General features: G+C 37.1%; 3 protein-coding genes across 3 annotated transcripts in view; all 3 read left to right on the top strand.

Moving 5' to 3' along the window:
* The window catches only part of LOC306872273 (NXPE family member 3-like), a gene marked incomplete at both ends in the record, with an annotated part of 29233 nt that extends 27438 nt beyond the window's left edge, over positions 1-1795 (top strand). The window contains 3 exons of the mRNA XM_079420771.1: positions 123-326; positions 762-1105; positions 1598-1795. Of these exons, the coding sequence (XP_079276897.1) occupies positions 123-326; positions 762-1105; positions 1598-1795 (746 nt within the window). The remainder of the gene's footprint in view (positions 1-122; positions 327-761; positions 1106-1597) is intronic.
* An 8863-nt stretch (positions 1796-10658) lies between these two features.
* On the top strand, positions 10659-17291 carry LOC306872272 (uncharacterized protein; the record flags this gene model as incomplete). The annotated part of the gene is made up of 8 exons (XM_079420770.1): positions 10659-10885; positions 10998-11312; positions 11431-11514; positions 12079-12156; positions 12547-12651; positions 12740-12774; positions 15696-15869; positions 17055-17291. Exons 1-8 carry the CDS (start codon positions 10846-10848, stop codon positions 17289-17291), a joined length of 1068 nt encoding a protein of 355 aa, XP_079276896.1. The 5' UTR covers positions 10659-10845.
* A 3831-nt stretch (positions 17292-21122) lies between these two features.
* LOC306872412 (uncharacterized protein) lies at positions 21123-25389 on the top strand. The gene is made up of 6 exons (XM_079420944.1): positions 21123-21234; positions 21394-21711; positions 21933-22079; positions 23613-23717; positions 24012-24064; positions 24160-25389. The coding sequence occupies exons 1-6, from the start codon at positions 21186-21188 to the stop codon at positions 24382-24384; spliced, it is 897 nt and encodes a 298-aa protein (XP_079277070.1). The 5' UTR covers positions 21123-21185; the 3' UTR covers positions 24385-25389.
* The last annotated feature ends 1271 nt before the right edge of the window (positions 25390-26660 follow it).

The following is a 26660-nucleotide window of genomic DNA, read 5'->3' as shown; positions in this document are numbered from 1 at the left end:
GAAATGGTCAAAACATACATGGACCACATATAAGCGGACGGAGATCATCTGAAATCAAATGTAGTTTCAAAAGAGTTCACGTAGCTACAAAAAATGTAATGTGAATGTTTCTTTTGCTTTAGGCACAGTGGAGAAATGTAGGACTGGTATGACGACACCGGTTCCTGCAGGATTTTATTTGAAAGATGTCTGGAAGTCTTTTGTATGCAACACTCGACAGTTCAGTCCTGCACAAATGGCAAACTGTCTTAAAAACAAGATTGTCTATTTGATGGGAGACTCCACCACAAGGCAGTGGTTTGAGTTCTTAGAAAGAACAGTGCCAGGCAAGTATTGACTCAGTTTTCAATGTTCAATTTAAGACTCGATAGCATTAATGTATAATATAAAATGAAACAAGGAAATGACATACAGAGGCCAAGTAAAGGATATGGGGCACTTAATATAAATATGAATATATTGGCATTCGATGGAAATATAAAAACTGGTGCACTTTTCAGGCAAACTTGCAAAATGTTGTTACAAAAATGGCTTATAAAGGGGAAGTCGCTTCTGAAAAAAGCTTATCTTGCTTGTAGATGCGTCTTGGTTAATATTTTCCATCTAATGCAATCACATTGAGACCTGTATATAAATCAGTGCAGGGACAGTTCACCAAAAAATGAAAATTCAGGCATCATTTACTTACACACTTGTCGTTTAAAGGATGTATGAGTTTCTCAAGCTACGATTATAATATTTGTTTCACATATCTTTATTAGGCATAAAAAGAATGGACCTCCACACTCATCCTGCAGGTGGCCCACTGATGGCTGTGGAGTTGAAAAATAATATCATTGTTCACTGGAGGGTGCACGGTGTTCCTTTGCGATTTGGTAAAGTTATGCCTATTATTGACCTGCATTATATCAGCAATGATATTGATGAAATAGCCGGTGGGCCTCATGCAGTCGTTGTCTTCACATACTTTGCTCACCTGGTTTTTCACCCAATAACATTTTACGTGTATGAAGTGGCCAAAATCCGCCAGTCTGTGGTTGCACTGCTGAGCCGTGCTCCAGAGACCACCATCGTCATCAAGTCTGGAAACACTGCAGGACTAAAGGTGCTCACTTTCCAATCCTACTGTATTTTAAACTCTTTGAAATGTTGTATAGTTGGTATGGTATTTGATGTACATGAAAGTCTACAGTGTTGGGGCAACGGGACAGAGGTGTCAGTCAATAAATGAGAAAAAAAGTAACTTGAGTTACTAAATTTAACAAAAAATAAATATTCTGTTGTAAATTTGAAAGTAATGCATTATACTTGACTAGATACTTGAAAAAAGATTACATGAGTCTAGAAACACTGGGGCTTAAAGATGTGTGCTTTGGTGAGGCTCAAGCAGTAAATCATGGGCTTGACTCCCAGTGAAGTTACCATGCTTGAACTGATTTAATTTTAAGGCTTCAACATGGATGATTTTGGGGAAAACAATTCCTTTATTACTACTAGTTTACTGTCATTTTTTTTCAATGGTAGGAAAGGTATATTATTGTTTGTGAAAGACACACTTGGCAATAATTCACTTTCTGATTCTGATGTGTTTTTCCAGAATATTTATCAAAGTGATTGGCACATGTTGCAGTTGGACACAGTGATGCGGGAGATGTTCAGAGACATAGATGGAGTCATCTTCTTAGATGTCTGGCAGATGACTTCCTGTCACTATCTACTTGAACACATTCACCCAGGACCTGTTATCATTGCTAATGAAGTCGACATGTTGCTCTCATATGTCTGTCCTGCCTGAGGCCTGTTCAAATTGATTTGGTTCCAAAAAGGAAATGGGAAACTTACCTGGTCGGGGAAGACTAATCAAGCTGTTACTTAACCAGAATTCCTCTAACCCGATGGGAGCGTGACTCTCTGGCATGCTACAATATTATTTGAATTTATTAACCAGTCAATTTTGGGCCTGATATTCCAAATAACGTAATACACTTACAGGCTACAAAAAATGTGTGCTATTTTCATTCAGAATTAACCAGTATAAATCCTCTTAACCTGCGCTCCTATTTTTGAGCATTTTCTGATAAACGACATAACCAAATAAAAATGAATGTAGCTCTTGAACCCTAAGGTCTATATTTAAAAATATGGTATTGTTTGAAACTAGACACTTGAACCTTAGTTACTCTAGAGTCATAATAACTCAAAATTAGTATAGCAACAAAGTAAAACAAGGTAAAATATACATGAAGGTGAATCGTGACATCTTTGAATGAAATTCCCTAAGGGAAACATGGATAAGAATTTGACGCCAAAGGCCTGAAAACACCATAAAGACAAAGCTGAATATCTGACCATGTTTTGATTCAAATTTGAGGATGATACTCCCAAAAATGTAGTTTCTGTAAGCTTTTATTTATATATATATAAAAAAAAGCCTTTCAAAAAAGCCATTTGGAGACTCCAAATGGACACCTGGTAACCAAATGTCCAAATGAGTCAAAACTGCATAATACATACTGTATATGTATCAATTCAGAACTGCTCTGCCCACCAAAACACACAATAAAAAACTATTTCTGAACAGCATTTGTAGTGCTGACTCATTTGGTCATTTGGTTACCAGGTCTACAAATGGCATTTCTGAAAAAAAAAAAAAAAAGCCTAAACTTTTTCTGAAATAAATGTTTTTCTTTTTTTTTTTCTTTTAGGTAAAAACTTACAGAAACTACATCTTTATGGTATTTTATTTCAAGAAAAGTCTAGGAATCCTTTCAAAAAGGCTATTTAGAGACTCCGTAAGACACTGCATACTACATACAGTATATGTATATCACTTCAGCACTGCTCTACCAATGAAACCACATAAAAACACTAAACTATTTCAGAATTTGAACATTCTAACTAAACAGTCTTTATTTTGAACAATTCTAAAAATGAAAACAGTGAACCAAAACAGATTTGATCATTTTTGAACTAATGAAAACACAAAACATGCAAAATGCATTGTTTTTACAACATTTATCATTTTATTTCTTTTTTTCTCTGGTGTTCTCGATCGCCGCTCCTGTGGTATAGCAACGGTGCCACAAGAGGGCTGCCATGGTTAATGAAAATTAAAATAACTATAGAGACTGAATTGTTAGTTTTTTTATTTACAATTTACATGTTAGTATTGGGTTTCGACTTAATTGAATATTGCAATGACATGAAAAAATATTAAATATAAAGCTGTTTAAAGTTGACTTATATCTTACCAAAATGTGATTATATGTTATTTTATTTTATTTTAATTATTGATTATTTTATTATTGATTATTATGTACATAAATGGTCCATGGTGAACATATTTAAACATGTTTTTAACCCTGTTTAGTTTTATGCAGCTGAATATAAAAAGTCCACTTACAAACTCATCAATGACAGCTGTCACAGGCAACCGGTTCGAGTCCTCAGAAGCAGCCTTCGTTATCGGACGCCGTTGAAATCAGCAACTATTTGTAATATTATATCAATAAACCTTGATCCTTTCATTTCCAAAATAAAGTGGTGGAGTGTAACTAAATAAATTCCTTGTATCCATACAGCCTACAGTTCAGTGAGTTTTTTTCCTCACATGACAGCAACACTACAAAAACATTGTTTTTTACAATATGATGCACTGTTGTACATTAAACTGCCCAACACTAGCCTATATAACAGATGTGGCTGATTACGTGCAAATGGCAAAATGAGCCACTGAGTTCACTGTATTTAAAATTGCATGTTTTTTGTTGTTGTTGTTTTTTAAGTGTTTGTTTTAAAAGTCGTGATGTATTGTCAAGTATGGTGACCCATACTCGAAATTGGTGCTCTGTGTTTAACCCATCCAAGTGCACACACGCAGCAGTGAGTAGTGAACAAATGCACGCACACACACACACACACACACCCAGTACCTGGGGAGCAGTTGTGGGTTCGGTGCCTTGCTCAAGGGCACCTCAGTCGTGGTATTGAGGGTGGAGAGAGCACTGGACATTCACTCCCCCACCTATAATCCCTGCCGGCCAGGGACTCGAACCCGCAACCTTTCGATTACGAGTCCGACTCTCTAACCATTAGGCCACGACTTCCCCAAATAGATTTTCAAATAGATGGAAACAATTTGGCATTAACCTATGGCACTTTGGCCAGGTTATCCTTATGAATTATTAGATTAATATTACTCAGGGCTCTAGTGCAACAATTCAAGTCACATTTGAGACTGAAAACTAGGCAAAACTAGATGAGTGACAGCTTTTAATGATTATTAAGGGCAGGGTTCGAATTACGGGGGAGCTAAGGGGAGCTCGGCTCCCCTGAAAAGGACCTGGGCTCCCCTGAAAGCCTACTTTGAGACATTTAGGGGGAGCTCTAAAACACTGTCCATTTTTTGTGTCGCATATAGATTTTGATTTTCTGTACTGTGGCGGGAGGAGCCAACGACAGACACAGTGGGCGTGGCGTCAAGCCTCGGAGAGGTTTTTATTAAACAATAAGGGATAAAATAACGTGTCCAAAGGGGAAAAAGTGTCCAAATAAACGGGGAATCTGGTGTCCTCGCTGTGCCGCGGGGCTAGTGAAGGAGGGTAGTGTTCATCAGGGAAGGGTCCAGGGAAGGGGCGGAGTCCGGTGGCCGCACGCGCTCCCCTCTCGGGGCCGGGAGCAAGTGGCGGCGGCGTCTCGTGCGCGGCTCCTTCCTACTCCTTGGTTCCCGGCGCTTCTGGGGGACTCGACGGCCCGGCATCCTGGCCCGTCAGCCGCCTAACGGGTGCGGCAGTCCTGCTCGACGCACCCTTCCTGGACCCACGAGGACACCAGCGTGCATGCACGGGGAAGAGACCGGTCTCCCGAGGAGAGGCGCGCTCGGCGTTTAAACGGCGGCGGTGATGAGGCTCTATTCACGTCAGGTGCGCCTCATCACACGCCGCCAGCCCTGCGTGTTCAGCGCCCCTCCTCTCTCACACACCCACTCCTGTCGGGAGCCTGGTGAAGGGCGGCGAATACGGGACGGGGTGGTGATGATGGACAGGGGGGAGGCAGCCGACTCGTCACAGTACATTAAGGTTCCTGAAATAAATGATGATATTAAAAATGTGTAAATGTTGTGTGTTTATTCGTTCATTACATTACTATTTCCGAACATCTGTTTTGTTTTGATTTTTTTCTATTTCCGAACATCTGTCTCCACTAATAAATGCAATGCTGTGTCTCCTGCTGTGACCATCCATGCGTGACGGCGCTGCACTGAAATTACTAGTTTACGTCACCACTTGAACTTCTCACTGAGTTGGTATTTGAATGTTAGCTTAACTTCAAGTTCAAAACATACTTTATTCGTTTTTTGGAACACTCTGTGGATACTAATAAGAATGTCAAAAAGAAAGCAGCCAAACCTCAGTCAATTTGGATTTACAAAACAAACGAAGAGGAGTGATGACAGCGCACCAGCTACAACTAGCTTGCCGGTGTTACCGCCGCCGCCGCTAAAAGTTGCTGCTAGTGACAGCACCAGCACCGAGGATAGCGAGACTTGGGCGACCCTCAACATCCTGGGTTACAGGATGGAAAGCAAAGACAGAAGACCCCAGGCCTCTGTGGTCACTTCTGATTTAAGGTAAGAATCATGGAATTACTTACTTGATCTGTGCGTTTGTGAGGATTGGCCCTAATCCTATTTAATATTGATGTATTTTTTTATGATTGTTATGTGAGTTATTCTGTTTTTATCATGATTTGCATGATGTAGGCCTAAGCGCGGTTGATTCAGAACCGTGGACAGAGCTGTTTGCCCTAACACTGACAACACTGACTGACGCTTGCGTTTTGAAGTAAACGGTTAAGTAAACAATAGGTTTACTGTAAACCTATTGTTTTAAATGCCCGAACATGCACCAAAAGCGTTAAAGTCAGTCAGGGAGGATCGGAAAATAGGGCTCCCCCGAAAGCCACTTTGTAATTCGAACCCTGATTAAGGGAGTTTGCAAATGTGATTGATTTAATACAACAGTTTGTTAAACAAGAAGTTAATATTAATTTAAGTGACTTATATTGTCTGACTACAACAATATTGCCTTATTTTGCTCTATTTCATCAACGAAAATAGTTTCCGACAAATTAACAGCTGAGCCGCTGCGTATCTCCATTCAAACACAGCAGTGTTTTGTTTATAAATGAGCTGCGTTTTTATACTAATCTAGTGTGAATGATTCATAAAGACAGTTGTGTACTTTGTTCCTGAATGAATCAGCCGTTCAAACGAATCAAATAAATGAATGTTTCAGTGATAAAATCAGTGACTTGTCGCCACCTGCTGGCAGTTTTACTTTAATTTTTAAAGTATATTTCCTCTTATTTAAATCATTTAATATTTATATATTCAAAATTGTATCTTTAAAACGTTAACCTCAATATGAATTTATGAATTTAATTGCACTCTCAGCCTCATTAAACGTCTGAAAATACACCTACAAGCCACTTGTGTGTTCTTCTGTGCCACCTCTGTAGTACAAATGTATTCCTTAAATACTGATTTCATTCGATTGAGAGCGTATTCTACTTATTTTACTTTTTAATCTGTTGTTTTATTTAGAAATGTTAAAAAGCTTATATATTTTTTAAATGATAATTAAAAGATTATATACTTTTAATAAAGTTAGAAAAATGCCATTACAAAGGTAAAAACTAAATTCCCTGTAAATCACTTTAAGGAGTCACATTTCACCTCGTAATGGGAAGGTTAATTTTTTTTATCAGAATTTTTGATTATTGATTAGAAGGTGTTCCTAAATTAAAGAAAAGTAAGCGTAGAGCTCTGCTACTCCATCAGTTGATCACTATCTTTGGCTCTTAGAGTCACATACACTGAACAAAATTATAAATGCAACACTTTTGTTTTTGCCCCCATTTTTCATGAGCTGAACTCAAAGATCTAAGACTTTTTCTATATACACAAAAGGCCTATTTCTCTCAAATATTGTTCACAAATCTGTCTAAATCTGTGTTAGTGAGCACTTCTCCTTTGCCGAGATAATCCATCCACCTCACAGGTGTGGCATATCGAGATGCTGAGTAGTGATGGGTTAAACATCTATGCTTCTTGTTTACTTTTACTCTCATTTGAAATGAATTTGCACTTCAAATAAACATGAGGGTACTTGCAGTTGAATTGCAGAGCGACTTTTTTTCTATTTTGCCCTATACAGAAAATAGTAATAGCCTACTGAAGTTTTGAAGCTTATACATTTATATGCCCCCAGAATGAATGGTAACACACAAAACTATTGTCTGCGATTAGATTTAGGCATGCAACACTATTTTGTATTGTGCCACCCTAACATTTTATAATGGCCCCTTTCGGCCATCCTATAAAAAAAATCCTGGAGGTGCCACTGGTCGAGGCTTCGAAACATTTCAACACTTGTCTCTACGGTGACACCTAGTGGTCATTTTCAAGTATTGCTCTGAAACAGCTTCAACAAAGAAACAATTAAGCAAATTGACGAATTATAACATATGTTGTGTTAGTTGATCCTCCAAGTGATTTGGGGGAGTGGTTAGTGCTTGGGTTTGAATCCCGGGAGAAGCAGTCATCTTCACTGTCTGCAGGTTCGGTAATTTCACTTTGATGGCAATTAATAGGTTCTTGTCGTTGGCATTAAAGTGAATTAACTGAACCTACACACAGGAGACTGATAGAAATGCTCATTTTAGAAGAAAATTTCAAACAGCACTTAAAAGGCTTTTGCATCTGAACTCTGACCAAAATAAATTAATAGAAAATATATTTATGTAAATATGTTTTGAAACACTTTTCTATATATATATATGTATTGGCCATTTTTGTATATTTTGAAATATAGTTGCGCATATATTTGCTTATATATATACACAGCAAAAAATCCAGAGTGAAATTAACTCTCCTGGGAGTACATGTGAGACCACACTCAAGAGTGTGAAAGTGTTCAAATAAGAGTGTTAAATTAACACTGAAGCAGAGTTAAAGTTAATGAGGTAATTAAGAGATTCATTGAGTGATGATTGACCATTATTGAAGACACCTGATGTTAACGAGCAGATTCACCAAAGAAGAAAATCACAATGTCTGTGTCACCATTATAGTGCTCAGTGTTTGCTTTAGTTGGGCTCTTGACCCTTATATTTTTAAAGTTAGATTTTGTTTGGATACTGTAACTGAGTTACAGCAGAGAGAGAAACAAAAGGAAAAAAGAGGTCATGTAATGTTGGTAATGTTATTACATAACGATCATTTGATCTATATTGCCAAACTCACTCAGAATCTATAACAGTCAGATTTACCTTGTTGATTATACAAATCCTGTGATTCTGCAGTATTCAATAATTAAAAGGGCTCCTTGAAAGTTGTTCTGGTAATTAAAAAAAAATAAAAAATCTTATTTTAGACACACACAGATATCAAGAATCAGTGTATGAATCTCAACAACGGTGACAAACAGCATAAACAGATCAACTCTAAACATTAGAAAACACCCAGAAAGCACTGCAACATGCTTTTTTTGATTGTCACCGTTGTTGAGATTCACAGGTTGATTCTTGATGTTTGGGTGTCTAAATATTAGCCACTTTCTAAAGATTTTTGAACAAACAACTTTCAGAAATCCCTCAGATTGTATTGAAAATGCTGGAAATCCTATGCTAATGAATCACAAGAATGCTATAATCAACAATTATCTAAATCAGAGATTTGGCTCTGAAGGAGTTCAGAGATTTAGGAAAAACAATACACACACACATATATATATATATACATATGCATATATTTTTTTTCTTTTTCTCTTTGCTTATCTGTCTGTCTGTTATAATTCTGTTATAACAGCAAAGCAAAATCTAACTTTAAAAATATAAGGGTCAAGAGCCCAACTAAAGCAAACACTGACCACTATAATGGTGACATAAAAGTTGTGATTTTCTTCTTTGGTGATTCTGCTCGTTAACATCAGGTGTCTTCAATAATGGTCAATCACCACTCAATGAATCTCTTAATTAACTCATTAACTTTAACTCTGCTTCAGTGTTAATTTAACACTCTTATTTTAACACTTTCACACTCTTGAGTGTGGTCTCACGTGTACTCCATTTTTTGCTGTGTATATATATATATTTGCTAAAATGTTTTTCAAAAAAGTTTTATATATATATATATATATATATATATATATATATATATATATATATATATATATATATACACTCACCTAAAGGATTATTAGGAACACCATACTAATACTGTGTTTGACCCCCTTTCGCCTTCAGAACTGCCTTAATTCTACGTGGCATTGATTCAACAAGGTGCTGAAAGCATTCTTTAGAAATGTTGGCCCATATTGATAGGATAGCATCTTGCAGTTGATGGAGATTTGTGGGATGCACATCCAGGGCACGAAGCTCCCGTTCCACCACATCCCAAAGATGCTCTATTGGGTTGAGATCTAGTGACTGTGGGGGCCATTTTAGTACAGTGAACTCATTGTCATGTTCAAGAAACCAATTTGAAATGATTCGAGCTTTGTGACATGGTGCATTATCCTGCTGGAAGTAGCCATCAGAGGATGGGTACATGGTGGTCATAAAGGGATGGACATGGTCAGAAACAATGCTTAGGTAGGCCGTGGCATTTAAACGATGCCCAATTGGCACTAAGGGGCCTAAAGTGTGCCAAGAAAACATCCCCCACACCATTACACCACCACCAGCAGCCTGCACAGTGGTAACAAGGTATGATGGATCCATGTTCTCATTCTGTTTACGCCAAATTCTGACTCTACCATCTGAATGTCTCAACAGAAATCGAGACTCATCAGACCAGGCAACATTTTTCCAGTCTTCAACCGTCCAATTTTGGTGAGCTCGTGCAAATTGTAGCCTCTTTTTCCTATTTGTAGTGGAGATGAGTGGTACCCGGTGGGGTCTTCTGCTGTTGTAGCCCATCCGCCTCAAGGTTGTGCATGTTGTGGCTTCACAAATGCTTTGCTGCATACCTCGGTTGTAATGAGTGGTTATTTCAGTCAAAGTTGCTCTTCTATCAGCTTGAATCAGTCGGCCCATTCTCCTCTGACCTCTAGCATCAACAAGGCATTTTTGCCCACAGGACTGCCGCATACTGGATGTTTTTCCCTTTTCACGCCATTCTTTGTAAACCCTAGAAATGGTAGTGCGTGAAAATCCCAGTAACTGAGCAGATTGTGAAATACTCAGACCGGCCCGTCTGGCACCAACAACCATGCCACGCTCAAAATTGCTTAAATCACCTTTCTTTCCCATTCTGACATTCAGTTTGGAGTTCAGGAGATTGTCTTGACCAGGACCACACCCCTAAATGCATTGAAGCATCTGCCATGTGATTGGTTGATTAGATAATTGCATTAATGAGAAATTGAACAGGTGTTCCTAATAATCCTTTAGGTGAGTGAATATATTATATTATGTATTTATTTATTTTATTTTATTTTATTTTTTTATTTTTTTGCTATATGGGTTTGCAGCCGGAAAAGAGCAAAAGAGCAACAGAAAAGCACTCAAAGGTGGAGGCAGAACAGAAACTGACAGGAAACAGGATGTGGTTTGTGAGTTCACAGCTAATTTCCTGGTCATTTTTCACACATAATGCTCTCAACATCACATGGAAACTCAGACATATTGTCCGTCAGCGCTAGTGTTTGATTCTCATCACATGAGATGAGCAACAGACATTACTTTACTCTACACCGAGAGAAGAGAGCAGTATTCACAGTATTACTGGAGATTTGAGTTTAAGAAAGTTGTTTGAGGAACTGCTGAGAGTTTCTTGAAGAAATGAAGTCAACACTGATGATTTCTGGATTTCTACTGATGGGTAAAAGCTCAAAAACTTTTCATTCTTTTTTTTTTTTAAATACATTTTACTGATACATAAGTGTTTATTTAAATATGGCTGTGTGTGTGTGTGTGTGTGTGTGTGTGTGCAGTGAGCAGTTCAGTGTCTGAGGGGATTACAGAGAGAGGAACAGAAGGAGAAGAAGTGACTCTTAAGTGTCCTTATGCTAAAGGATATGAAAACTCCTACAAATACTTCTATAAAGGACTTTACAGAGATAGGAAACTTCAACTAAAATCTGATGCAGGACAGTCAGTGTCTGATGGCAGATTCTCTCTGCGGGACGATCATCAGACGAGATCATTTAAGCTGACCATCAGAAACCTGATGATGGCAGATGCTGGAGAGTACGGCTGTAGAGCTGGATGGGGAGAATATACAATCATCCAGCTGAATGTGATCAAAGGTGATTGATATTCAGGACTGAACAGCAGTCTGTTTCATCCACTATGTTCATGCTTCACGCTGCAGTTGATGGTTTTGTAATGTATTTTTCATCTGAATAATGTGATCTTGTTTCTCAGCTCCACAGAAAACAAGACCTGTCCAGATCTCGACCAGCACCATTGACTCGTATACACACACCAGCACTGACCACACCAGCACAGGTACCTGAACACACACAATCACTGACTTCACTCTCAGGCATCTTTACACACATGCATTTGTGTTAAAACCATTGCTAATGTGTAGTCACTGTGTTTACATCAATAATTCAAGTCATAATTTCAGTAAAATCATTAATAGTTAGTCTGATTATCTTGAATACACAGGCATCAAAGCTTCTGAACACATTTTCAACTAGTTCTGACTAGACTGGTCATGTCTCAATTTCATCAACACCTCAACATCTGTAAAAAATAAACAATTATGACCAGTGACCTCAACACCTGACATATTGATTCAAATGTAAAATAACTTAATGTTTGATATGTCATTTTATTACAACCAGAGGTTCTACAGTTCTAGAGTTTATGAACGGCTCAAAATAAAATAATTCCATCGTTAAATTATTTGGACATGAGCACAGCATTACATTACATGGGTTCTCCATGATGTCTTAACATCTGCATTCATGCATCATCTGCATTCTCTCTCTCTCTCTCTCTCTCTCTCTCGCTCTGTCTCTCTCTCTCTCGCTCTCTCTCTCTCTCTCTCTCTCTCTCTGTTAGTGACACCTCCAGCAGAAAGTGAAATGACAAGAACAATGACAGGAAGTACTGCAGTTCATCTCGATCACAGCAACACTGGTAAGCACACAAACTACACTACCCACAATGCAGCTGTCCCCTGTTTGATTATGTGGTATATTTTGGAGAAAAGTAATTGGTTTGAATATTTGTAGAGACTCAGTTTAACTCATGATGAACCTGATCAAAGTGATGCACACATCAGATGTGGTTAATCTGGTTTCACATCAGCCGTAGACAGAAGCGTTTTCCTCAGAGGACTGAGGTTCACCATCGCGGTTTCCCTTCGGTTACACAATATAACAGCAATATATTTACAATATTTTAGAATGTTGAATATTGCAATAATCAAAATCATTTATGTCATGTATGTTTTAAGATTGTTTTAGTTTATTCAACAGTATAATCAGAATCAGTGCTGTGTTGTTTTGTGTTTAATATTGTGTTCAGATCTGTCTTCTGTCGCTGGCAGTCTGGGTTCGGTTCTGCTTGTTCTGGTTCTGTGTTCTGGAACATTCCTCATCCTGAAAAAGAGGAAGAGGAAATCTGTGTCAGGTAACAATTTATTTGTGATTATAAAGTCCTTTTTGAGGGTCTGAATAGATTTGACTTTGACTTTTCTCTCTTTTTGTGGTCCCTTAAGCTTTATTTCAGCAAAATGTGCAGCTCAATACAGAGGTGGGTGATCAAATCTTTACCTGTAGAAGATCAGAAATACATGTTACATTATTGTTTATTGATGAGCAATGAATGATATCTATAAAAAACAGAGGTGGATAGTCCAGGGGTCAAAGAGTAAAAGTCCTGCCATATGTTTGTTCCACCCATGAACTCAGCAGCTGATTTCACCAGAGGAGGAACCAAGACATTCCTTTCAAGTTACAAGCAAGTCTCAAATCAAATCCAAAGTCCTCAAAGAGTTAAAGATAATGCAATAATTAAGTGACTAATTAAATGCGGATTTGCTGTTAACAATCAACATTATTGAAGAAAAGAGAAATAGGAGAACTACAACTGACTTCAGCCACAGCCTTGGATGAAATCAACTGGAAGAAAAAAAAAACATTGCCACCAAATTGTGGTCAGTGTTTCCTTTAGTTGTACTCTTGAGCCTTTCAGCAACCCTAAGAATTTTTTTTCTAAGCAGTTACAATATTGTTTCACAGAAAACGTTTGTGCAATGCTGAATTAAACCTTGAAATAGCAGATTAGTTTAGCATTGGTCGAAATAGTATATCCATCCATCCATCCATCCATCTTTTTCCGCTTATCCGGGGCCGGGTCACGGGGGCAGCAGTCTAAGCAGAGATGCCCAGACTTCCCTCTCCCTAGACACTTCCTCCAGCTCTTCCGGGGGGACACCGAGGCGTTCCCAGGCCAGCCGGGAGACATAGTCTCTCCAGCGTGTCCTAGGTCTTCCCCGGGGTCTCCTCCCAGTGGGACGCGCCCGGAACACCTTCCCGGGAAGGCGTCCAGGAGGCATCCGGAACAGATGCCCGAGCCACCTCAGCTGACCCCTCTCAATGTGAAGGAGCAGCGGCTCTACTCTGAGCTCCTCCCGAGTGACCGAGCTTCTCACCCTATCTCTAAGGGATCGCCCAGCCACCCTGCGGAGAAAGCTCATTTCAGCCGCCTGTATCCGGGATCTTGTCCTTTCGGTCATGACCCAAAGCTCATGACCATAGGTGAGAGTAGGAACGTAGATTGACCGGTAAATCGAGAGCTTCGCCTTGCGGCTCAGCTCTTTCTTCACCACGACAGACCGGTACATCGACCGCATTACTGCAGAAGATGCACCGATCCGTCTGTCAATCTCCCGTTCCATCCTTCCCTCACTCGTGAACAAAACCCCAAGATACTTAAACTCCTCCACTTGAGGCAGGAATTAATAATAATAATTATCTCAGAATTACGAGATAATTTTTCATGAAAAAAAAGTTTTTGCTCTGTTTTTCTGAATTAACGAGTTAATTATCTCAGAATTACGAGATAATTTTTCATGAAAAAAGGTTTTTGCTCTGTTTTTCTGAATTAACGAGTTAATTATCTCAGAATTACGAGATAATTTTTCATGAAAAAAAAGTTTTTGCTCTGTTTTTCTGAATTAACGAGTTAATTATCTCAGAATTACGAGATAATTTTTCATTAAAAAAAAGTTTTTGCTCTGTTTTTCTGAATTAACAAGTTAGAAATGGTGTCGTAATACCCCTCTAAATCGATTAATGTCACATATCTCCTTTTATACGAATCTTGCAATGAAATGCAGGTAGAAGAATATAGTAGACCTAATACAGATACAAAGACAGCAATAAATAACACGAATATTAAGCAGATGTACATAAAACAAACAGAAAAAATAACAGAAAAAGTCATTATATCTCAATTCTGGGCGTCTAGAATGAAAAGTGCTTTGAATGCGCGTTCCCTCTTTGTTGGTCCTGCAATTACCGTACGTATAGTAATACGCGCGCACCATAATGTCAATCGCAGCTGGCTTGACCGTGTTTTTCTGAACTGCGGCTGGATCCTGGAGAAACACAGCAATGTCAAGCAGATCAGAATGTTCTTTTCGTCTGAACAGCCGCAAAGTCTTGAGGTGTCTGCGCAAAGTTGACGCACTAATAAAAATACCATTTATATTACTTAAAGACAGCAGTATCTCAAACCCAAAGTAAAATAAAACCGGATTAAACTTGAAAGGCGGGACATGTTTACTTCCATGCAATCCAGCTAAAATAGAGCTCCTGGCAGGATTTTGAGGGATCTCATTAATTCAGAAAAACAGAACAAAATATATTTTTTTATGAAAAATGATCTCATAATTCTGAGATAATTAACTCAATAATTCAGAAAAACAGAGCAAAAACGTTTTTTCCATGAAAAATGATTTCATAATTCTGAGATCATTAACTCGTTAATTTAGAAAAACAGAGTAGATTTTTTTTCCTCAAGTGAATGCAATACGCTTCCGTTCTTCATGTCTGTGTGTGTCTAAAACTTACTAGAGTTCAAATTGTTATATGCATTACACGGATTTAAAATTAACTGTTAGAAAAATGTTTTGCTTTCTGCAGTTTAATTGCAGTTATGCAAAACCAAACATATAAACAAATCAATAAACTAAATATATTTTGGATATAATCATATAAGTTCATAGTGACTATCTGAACACTGTAGAGCATTGATCTATCTGCTTTACAGCACCACATGCATTATTACAGAGAAAAATCTAGCACAAGAAATCAAGGACCAAGAGCCCAACTAAAGCAAACACTGATCTCCATGATGGTGACATCATTTTAACCAATAAAACATCAACATCTGATCCTCTGCAATTCTCAATAACAGCAGGTGTTCATCACTAATGCACAATCATCATTTAATTAGTCAATTATCTCATTAACTTTAACTCTTTGAGGACTTTGAGGAGGGATTTGACTTGAGACTTGCTTGTGACTTGAAAGGAATCTCCTCTGGTGAAATCATCTGCTGAGTTCATGCGTGGAATAAACATATGGGAGGACTTTTACTCTATGGCCCCTGGACTACCCTCCTCTGATAAAAACTAGTAAATATTTTTTGTACATGCTGTTTTTCAGTCTGAGCGTATGTATGAGGAGATTCCAAACAGTGATGTCATCACTGCAACATCTTTGACCAATCAGACGCCTGCATTACACTTCAACATCCGCCCACAAGTCGCTACTGTTTATGCCACGGTAACCAATCAGCAGCCTGAATCACACCCCAGTCGTATCCACTCCACCAATCAGGTGAGGGATACAGACTGTGATTATTATGCCAATATGAAGTCACCTGAACCAGCAACAGACAGCAGAACAGAACTGATCTACTCAACAGCGACACATCCACAAAACATCAAGACAAACGACGGACCGATATATTCAGAAATCAAACCTGAATAAAAATACTGTCAAAACTTCTGCAACAGACATCTGCACTGATGCTCGAAGTGAGAAAAACATGGTGGTAAAACAATATATTTTTGACAGAAGACTACGGAGGGTAGTCCGGACTACTGAGCGAATCTTTGGTACAACCCTCCTCAGTCTCCAAGAACTGTAGTCATCCAGAGTGAGCAAAAGGGCTGGTAAAATCACTCTGGACCCCTGACATCCAGCACACTCCCTCTTTGAACTGTTACTGTCTGGTCGACGCTACAGAGATCTGAGCACCAGAACGACCAGACACAGGAACAGTTTCTTCCCTCAGGCAATCCATCTAATGAACTATTGACACTAAACAGTATTTGACAGTATTTTACTGTAACAAATTCCTCGTATGTATAAACATACCTGGCCAATAAAGCTCATTCTGATTCTGATTCTGATTTTTAATAAATTGATATGCTGACACACTTTTTTATCAGTATTTTAAAAACAGTATAATTTGTTACTAACAAGAAAAGTTACTAAAAAAAGTGAACTTAAGTACTCTTAGTAAACCTCTTTTACAGTTAAATAAAATGAAACTGTAGGAGCAAGATGGTCGCCGGGTGCAGGTGTGGTTTGTTTGGCTCCACACTTGCCCCTTTGTTTAATCTTTTTCTACAATAATTTTTGATCTCATTTGGTATTTTTCAACAATTTTTCATCAACACTAAAGAAATATTCGGCCAAGGATGGATTTTAAACATTGGAAAGTGGGATACTGAGTCTTGCTGCATATGGCTGCTCTGTTTGTTGTTCCTGATAAGTCCATGTGGTTTTGCTGTCAGTGCTACGGGAAATGAAACACATATTACATCTGTTAAACTCATGTCCATGGTTGATAGACCAAAACTGAACTTCTTCAGCCAAGGATACCACATTATTTATTCTATCTGCTGGCAAAATAATCATCATCAAGGAAAAGAAAGTCATCAGCATGTCAAGAGAAGCAAATGGTATGGTCCAAATGTTTTACTGATTCTTCTCCTGCTCAGCGGCGATATACAGATGAACCCAGGACCATCAACAAACCAACATATAACTGAACCAGTAAGTGGATCGACTGAGTGTAATCCAAGCTGGAGTGTGAACTGTGGTACAGAGATCAGTGGACCTTCAGGGTGGAAGCTGGGAGATGTTGAGTGTTTGGCCAAACTACCCCTGGATATCTTACAGGATGTGCCCATGCTTGAAACATCAGAGCCCCGTAATAGTCGTATCCTTGATTCAGAGAGTTTTGGTTAGTTTAAACCACCCCTTATATGTAAACAATATAATGTGTTTTCTGGAGTGAAGCAAACAAACAAACTACAGGTATTTTATGAAAACTCAAAAAAAAGAGGAGCCATCGACCATGCTGCACAGAAACAGTTTAAATTATTCCAGACTGTGAACCAAGCTAGAGTCATTTGCGATTCAAAACTCAAACCAAAGGGTATTTTAGGGGGTCACTTGAATATCCGAAGAGGGATCAAGTTGAGCATCTGCTTATGAACTCAAACCTGGACTTTTTAGCATTGAGTGAAACTTGTTTGTCTACCAGTACACCAACATGCATGATTGATGTTCCTGGTTATAGTTGTTATAGAAAGGATAGACCATCACGAAGAGGAGGGGGAGGCATGATTTATATTAAGGATACTTTTAAATGTGTTGAGGTAAAACTAGATATTGCAGGATTAGAATGTCTGGCGTTAAATGTTATAATGTCCCCAAAAATTAATTTTAATGTTGTGATTCTGTATAATCCACCCTCACATGATACTTTTTATTATAATTTAGAGGAAATGTTGAAGTTTTTAAATTGTCGTAAGGAAACTGTTTTATTTGGAGATTTAAACATAAATTGGTTAGATAAACGTAGGAAGCAAAAACTGAAATCAATTACAGCAAAACTAACCAGTTAATAAAATTTAATTTAAATTTAACCAGTTAATAAAAGGTCCAGCTAGGATAACAAAAAACAAGTAAAACTCGTATTGATCTGGCATTTACAAATAAACTGAAAGGGTAATAAAAACATATAATCTTCTGACAGGTTTGTCTGACCATAACATGATCCTGGTTGTTAGAAAATTAACAAAGTTTGCAAATGTTTTGAAATGTTTGCAGAGTAATTTTTGTCAAACTTTTAAACCAGGAGTAGGCATCCCTAAGAGTAAAATTATAAGATTTAAAAATGATCTAAAAAATATTAATTGGGATTATGCACTACAAACTGGGGACCTGCACAAAAACTGTGAAACTGTGATAAGAACCATTGAAAAGATTATTCATAAGTATACACGACTATCAAATCTGTTAGATCTCTATATAAACAAACACTAAAAATTTTGGATAAGAAACCAAATAGATCGCATCATTGTAATATTTTACAAAAATATAGTTTGCTTAGTTATTAAAATGTTTTTTAAATAATCTTGTTCCAGATATTATATGCCAATTAATATCAAAACAGAGTAGTAAGGGGATCACTACAAGAGGTGCAACTAATCAGAATTGTACAGTACCAAAGAGAAAAAATAAATTTGCACAATCCACATTTACAGTTGAAGGTACACTGCTTTGGAACAGCCTGCCAGTTGAACTGAAAATACAAACAGAGTTGAACATTTTTCAACGAAATGTGAAAAAGTGGTTCAAATAAAAGCAAGTTTGTGAACACTGATGATGTACACAGTCTCAGCTTTTTATTTATTTAGTTTTATTTTTTTATTTTGCTTTTGTTTGGTTTTTGTGTGATTATTGTTTTGCTGTTGTTAAAAAAGCCTGAGACTGGGGCTGCAAATTAGCCTTTGGCTGGAAGCCTATATGTGGAGCATCGGCTACTTGAAATTGTAGAATGTTATACTGCATTGTCCCTGTTAACGTTGTCCCCATACAGTTCCCTTTTACTTAGATGGGGACATTTCATTCGGACTGTGCTGGATGCAACATACACCTTGCAGAATCTGCAGAATGTTATTTATTTTACCAAAATCAGACGGGTCATACACAATTCATGTTGTTTTATTTAGTACTGACCTTAATAAGATATTTCACAGAAAAGACATTATAGTCCACAACATAAAATAATAGTTGAATTTATAAAAATGTACCCGTTCAAAAGTTTCCATATTTGATTCTTAATACTTTGTTGTTACCAGAATGATCCACAGCTGTGCTTTTTTTTTTAAATAAAATACATTAAATCTCAAGATCTAAACAACTCCACAAACAGCATCACCAGCTCCACTTATTAATAACCAGACTGAGACATCTCCAGAAGATCTGATTGAGAATTAACTAAGGTTTAGATGTTGTTTCATTTGAAGTAACCATGTTAGAGATCAGTGTCTGCTTTAGTTTTCTTGACCCTTAACTTCTGTGTTCTTTCTTTTTCTCTGGCTGTTGTGAGCAAGTGCAACTCAGAAACCCAGAGAAAGTGATCAGTAATTGGTTGTTATTTGATAATAATGATAATAATCTGTTCGTGAACATAGACTCATTGTGTATCAAATCTCTGATTAAATGGATGTTGTATTGATTATAGTAAAAGTGATTCTAAGAACAAGTAGTTTTGTGACAGTCAGTTAATATAAAAGATTTTCCAAACCGTTTGTCCACAAATAAAGTTTTTGTCTATGGTAATAATTAGACTCAGACATCAAGAATCAGCTTGTGAACCTCAACAATGGTGCGTGAATCCTCAGCTTCATGTTGTTTATTCTGCTTTTGAGTGTATAAAATGAATCCCTGGAAAACTAATTTAGGTATTTGTAATGGGTCAAGCCACCTATCAATTTAAATTTAATTGTAATTTAACATAATCTTGTCGGTTAACGGTTAAAACGTTGGTTAGGAGAAATACAATAACCAGAATGAACTTTCATATTTCCTATAAACATTAATCAGAAAAATTATAATAATACAACTGCAACTGTTTATGATCATTGCTTGATTGTCAACACTGGCCTGTATCTAGTCTAAAATATTCAATAAAATATATTTTATGTAGGCCTGTACAATTTAATATAGGCTTTTTTTGTTTGTTTGTTTCAAATGGATGAAGAACAGCTAGCCTATAATTTACGCAATAGGAGAAATTATGTATGGAAACAGCTCAAGGGCAACTTTTTTTTGCGATACACCAAAACTTACAAAAAAATACAATTCGTCTTTGTAGGGATGACGTCATGATGCACACCATTTTATCAGTAAAAGGCCAGTTGGATGGAAACATGCATGAGAAGCATGTTCATGTTTCACTGATGTTTTTCTCTCTGCACTGCAAAACCCAACAAGTTAGGGTAACTCAAACCATTTGAATAAAGCAATCCCCTTGGCTTAAACCATGTAAGTTTTAAAAACTTGCACTTAAGTAATTAAGTGATTAATTAAGTGCTGATTGAGCATTAGCGATGAACACCTGCTGTTAACAAACAGAATCACTGAAGAAAAAGAAACACAAGAAGTACTACAACTGACTTCAGCCACAGCCTTAGATGAAATCAACTGAGATAAAATACACTAAATCTCTCTAAATCTGATAAAACAACATCACCAGCTCCACGTATTAATTACCAGACAGACATCTACAGAACATCTTATTAAGAAGTAATTAAGATTGAGATGTTGATTTCTTTTTGTCTGAAGTAACCATGTTAATATAATAGTTAATACTTGTTTTAGTAAAAGTGTTTCTAAGAACCAGTGCTTCTGAAATAGTCAGTTAACACAAAGGACTTTCCAAACAGTTTGTCTAGAAAACATTTTCATTCATGTTAGTGGCTAGGCTCACACAAGACATTAAGAATCAGTTTGTGAACCTCAACAATGGTGACCATCAAAAAAAAAGTTCATGCTGCAATGCATGCTGGGTACTAGCATAGTATTAAACTCATCTGTGGCTCCCAGAATGCATTGTTTTGCACCAAATTAACCTTCATAGTAGACAGCAAATTTCGCAAAGTTTTTTTTTTCGCATAACTCGTTGTCGATAATAAAACGGCGCAAAATCTGGATGGAAACTTGTTTGTTGTGAAGATGTTTAAAGCTGGATGTGGTTAGAGAGACAGAAAGGGGAAGTATTTCTTCACTCAGTACGGAAGAGAAAGACTGTAACGTTTGTCACAGAATTTGGTCTCATATTAAAGTAAAATGTTCAGCATGTGTGTCGTTCTGCTCGTGTTTTCCAGCATCTGTACAGGTGAGTTAAGACAGAGGTCTTTTGTACAGATTTTGACATGTTTTCATGTTTTTACTGCATGCTGATTCAATGATTATATACAGTATATACATTATTATTCAGTTCTGATATCTCTTTCTCACACATAACAGCTCTATATAACTCTGTTTCTGTTTTCAGTTGTTGTTGGTGCTGCAGAAACAGTCACAGGACACAGAGGAGAGAGAATAGACATCAGATGCAGATATGAAGCTGGATATGAATCAAATTCAAAGTATTTTTGTAAAGGCGAGTGTAACTTTGGAAATAAAAACATCATGGTTAAATCAGGATCTCCAGCTAAAAACAAGAGATTCTCTCTGACTGACGACAAGAGGACCAGAGTTTTCACCGTCAGCATCACTGACCTGAGAACAGAGGATGAGGGACAATACTGGTGTGCTGTGGAGGGGAGTATTTATGATGACTATTCAGAGATTTTGTTGATTGTTAAACAGGGTAAGTTATTAATTTTATTAGATGTCATCGAAAGTGTGAAATTACTAAATCTTGTAAGCTGACTGTTGAGTTGATTGTTTGCTTAGACTTAGACATAGACTAGTGTGTTCAGAATATTTTTTGTAAGAGATTACATGAAAGATTATATGTATATTTATATGAAAATTAGTGTGAAAATTTAAATCAGCATCGTTAAGTTGATCTTTTCTGTCATCCATCAGATAACAAGATCACAGAACGCTCAACTATCAGCTCTTTTTTAAACACACCGTCATATTTCAGCACAACAGAGAAAAATCCAGGATCCAGCAGCATCACAATCACAGAAAGAACAGAAACAATCACAGATCAGCACAGCTCCTCAACAGGTCAGTTCATCTGTCTGTCACGGCATATCTTATATATATGAATATTGTGCTTCTACTTGTACTTGAATACATATATTAGATGACTCTTTAGAGATTAAATGTGTGTTTATTGTTTTAATGTACATGCAGGGTCTGAAATCCACATCTGTGTTGAAGACTGAAGGTTCAGTCCCCAGATATTTCCTTCCTTGTTGTTATAATGTACTTTAAGTTGCTTTTGATAAGAAACTGTCTTCAATAGAAAATTCTCTTCATATTCACAAAATGATATGAGCGGTTTGTGTGTACATGTAGTGCTTCATTTAGATGTGTTCATGTTCTTACTGCATGAGCAGCATGTTCATGTTTCATTGATCTTTTTCTCTCTGCACTGCAAAACCCAACAAGTTAGGGTAACTCAAACCATTTGAATAAAGCAATCCCCTTGGCTTAAACCATGTAAGTTTTAAAAACTTGCACTTAAGTAATTAAGTGATTAATTAAGTGCTGATTGAGCATTAGTGATGAACACCTGCAGTTAACAAACAGAATCACTGAAGAAAAAGAAACACAAGAAGTACTACAACTGACTTCAGACACAGCCTTAGATGAAATCAACTGAGATAAAATACATTAAATGTCTCAAAATTTGATAAAACAACATCACCAGCTCCACTTATTAATTACCAGACATACATCTACAGAACATCTTATTAAGAAGTAACTAAGATTGAGATGTTGATTTATTTTCGTTTGAAGTAACCATGTTAACATAATAGTTAATAATGATTTTAGTAAAAGTGATACTAAGAACAAGTGCTTCTGAAATAGTCAGTTAACACAAAGGACTTTCCAAACAGTTTGTCTAGAAAACATTTTCATCTATGTTAGTGGCTAGGCTCACACAAGACATTAAGAATCAGTTTGTGAACCTCAACAATGGTGACCTATCTCCTATCTCAATATCTCTTTGTCGATAACAAAACGGCACAAAATCTGGATGAAAACTTGATTATTGTGAAGATGTTTAAAGCTGGATGTGGTTAGAGAGACAGAAAGGGGAAGGGGAAGTATTTCTTCACTCAGTACGGAAGAGAAAGACTGTAACGTTTGTCACAGAATTTGGTCTCATATTAAAGTAAAATGTTCAGCATGTGTGTCGTTCTGCTCGTGTTTTCCAGCATCTGTACAGGTGAGTTAAACTCTGATCATTTCCTTAAACATGAGCAAAATGAAGTGTGTTTTAAAGTGTGAGCGTGTTTTCTGCAGTTTCGTCAGAACTGAATCAGTCCATGAAAGGGAATGTGGAAATTAAGGGTTTTTTCTAAACACACAAGAAGGGAAGTAAAGTGATTATGGTGAGAAGTGTGTTGATTTCACACTTCCTGATAATATGATTTTTTATTTTTTTTTTACATTCAAAGGCAGCAAGTGTAACAAAGAGGAACATCGGTTTCCCCGTCTGTCTCGAATGGTACTCTGGTGATCCGTTCAGTCATCTTCTCTCATTTACCTGCAGGTATATGATCAGTCTCTCGTTGTGTTTTCTCTCAGGTTCGTCTCTGATCATCGTTGTGTCTGTGGTTCTTCTTCTGCTCATCGTTGGACTCGTTTCATGTGTAGCGACTGTCTGCTTGAAGCGTCGGGCTCGAGCTAAAGGTGGGGTTTGTCTTGAAATCTCAAGGAACTAATTCCACAGCTTCCTTTGCATGGCATTTATTATCCCTTTATAAGTTTGTCAGAGTCATTTATTGATGATAATCATGTTTACAGTTGTTTGCCAGTGAATGATATTGTTGTGTGAGGAAGGAGTGAATGGAAAGATGTTGTTTCCCGCTGCTGGTCACACCTGGGCGATGCACTGTGATGTTCAGATCTGATATATTATTAAATGTGAATTATTATTATTGTTGTTATTATTACTATATGTAATGTAGTATATTTGTTTTACAGACTCTGATTCAGCCTCTAAAGTGCCTGAACCTGGAACAGAAAACAGTGAAGCGGTTTGTGAATTATTTTTTTTTTTTTATATACAAATAAATGTTTGAATGAATGTTCTTCATCAAAATCTGTAATTGATTTCTAATTTTATTATCAGGTTCCTCAAACGCTGTACACTTACGAGGAGATTAAAGACACCAGACCTCACCCTGACTGCAAAACTGCCCAATTACCCACAAACCCCTCTGGTGCTATTACCACAATCTATGCTACTCCACAATTACCCACAAACCCCTCTGGTGCTATTACCACAATCTATGCTACTCCACAATTACCCACAAACCCCTCTGATTCTATGAACACTGTTTATGCTACCATTTAACAGTGAAAGTTTGCATGAGCCAGTGATTACTGTAAATAGATGTTAGTGATTGACCTTTTCATTTTGTCGTTTTACCTGCTGATTTAATTTATGTAAATTTCTCAATATGCTAATGCAATATGACAATTGTGTGTATTTGTATATAACTATATGAACAACATAAAATATAATTGTTTGTATAACAATACAGTGTTATTATTTTAACATGAAATCACATCAGTAACTAATGTTCTTGTTCTTACAAACTCAGCAGCAGCTCACGTCTGTCCATATAAACTGCTTCATGATTTGTTGATTAATGTTTCAGTTTCATACACAGCTCTTCAAGCTCAGTTGTTCAGAATTATAAAGATATGAACTGTAATTTCATGTTGATGAGAACAGGGCTCATCTGGACAGAATGTGTCTGTATTGAATCTGAGCCGCTGTCCTTGGTGCTGAACTCTAGAGGGAGCTGCTGGAATCTCTCTCTCTTTTTATTGAAGACAGTCAGTCATTGAATTTTATTAAACATGTTAACTTTTGTGGATATATTGTAAAGTTCAGAGGATGTTTGCAGCTTTTGCAGCCGTAGGTTATATTCTACTGATGTCATTTGTGCATTATTTGTTTGTTTATGTGAAATGCAGGCAATGGCTCATCTTATCATATGGATTTGCAGCTCCATATATTTTGCATAGTTGAACATAGTTGACCAGGCAGCTGCTGTGCACTGAACTGAAGTACAGGAAAAAGTGCGTTGACTATTAAGTGACAAGCAAGCAGACTCAGAAAAATATAAAAACAAATACAAAGCGCTTCACAGCTTTGTCTCATCTGTGTGTAACAGGATCCAGATTAAAATCATAATACACATAAGCCCACAGTTTTTGGGCAAATGACTTCATGTGCAATATTAAGCACATTTTGATTGCATAAGTGACTTCTGTTGTACAGTTTTACTACTGCTTTTTGAGGCTTTTATTGAATACAGGACAAGGGAAGTAAAGTGAAAGTGTGAGAAGCGTGTTGACTTACTACTTCTTGTCACTAATGACGTTTTTTTGCCATCAAAGGCCGCAAGGGAAACAAAGAGGAACTCATGAGGCGTAGAGTGCACAGAAAAACATGCAGCAAGGACACTTTATATGTCAACAGTTGTGTGTTCTGCTTTCCTCTGTACAGTTTGTTCTTTTAATGCATTGTTTTTGTGATCTCTCTCTCTCTCTGTTTAAGTTGTACCAGTGACATATGGTAGCAGAAAACAAAGGAGGAGGAAGTTTGCATCTCATTGTTTTCTTGACAAAAACACCACCTGAAACACACATTGAGAGCTTCAGAAGAACTGAATCTACTAACAACAGAGAAGATAAATGAATAAGAGAAAAATGAAGATCATTATTTTCACTCTGCTGATTATTCCTGGTAAGAATCTTTCAGTGTTGGTCTCATTCAAGCCTCATAAGGAACATATCAAAGCATTGTATTTGGTTATGTTTTGTAGATACCTTGACCTCAATCAGTGTGACAGGATATCCAGGGGGTGTAGTCAACAGCACATGCAGATATGAAAATAAATATAGAGAACATGCAAAGTATGTTTGTAAAAGGCAGAAGTTAAAGTGCTCTGAACTCATCAGGACTGGGACTAAAGATAAATGGGTTCATTCTGGGAGATTCTCTCTGTATGACAACAGAAGCGTAGCAGTTCTCAATGTGTCCATCAGAGATCTCAATCTGCTGGATTCGGGAACATACCGGTGTGTCTTTGGTCAATCAGGAATAGACTCCTACACTGAAGTGAAGCTGACCATTATATCAGGTGAGTAACCCAGATACATTAAACTCATATTTTGAACGACCATCATCAGCTGTTTTTTTGTTTTGTTTTTTGGTAATCTGGTGAACAAATGATATACTATAAACCTGTTTCTAAGTTAAGTTTAGATTTTCTTCTTTCAAGCACTGGCTTAGTTAATGCATCTTGATGAGACAAGTCAAGTCAGCTTTATTTTTATATATTTATATATTCATGATTTATCAATTTCACTGTGCTGAGAGTGTCTGATGTTTTGATCTGCTGTTCTCTCAGGTTTGTCTCTGATCATCGGTCTTTCTGTGATTCCGGTTCTGCTCATCATTGGATTTGTGTTTGCGATCGTGAGTTTCTGCAAGAGGCGTCAGGCTCAGAGTAAAACATTTTTTTGAAATCACAAGGAACAGTTTTCTTTGCCCCGCTTACAAATTAATTTATCTGAACAATATTTTAAAACATAGTATTATATTACTATTACACT

Source organism: Barbus barbus (assembly GCF_936440315.1).
Source record: "Barbus barbus genome assembly, chromosome: 7".
Classification (NCBI taxonomy): domain Eukaryota; kingdom Metazoa; phylum Chordata; class Actinopteri; order Cypriniformes; family Cyprinidae; genus Barbus; species Barbus barbus.
The sequence above is the reverse complement of the archived record's forward strand: the minus strand, read 5'-3'. Positions and strand labels throughout refer to the sequence as shown.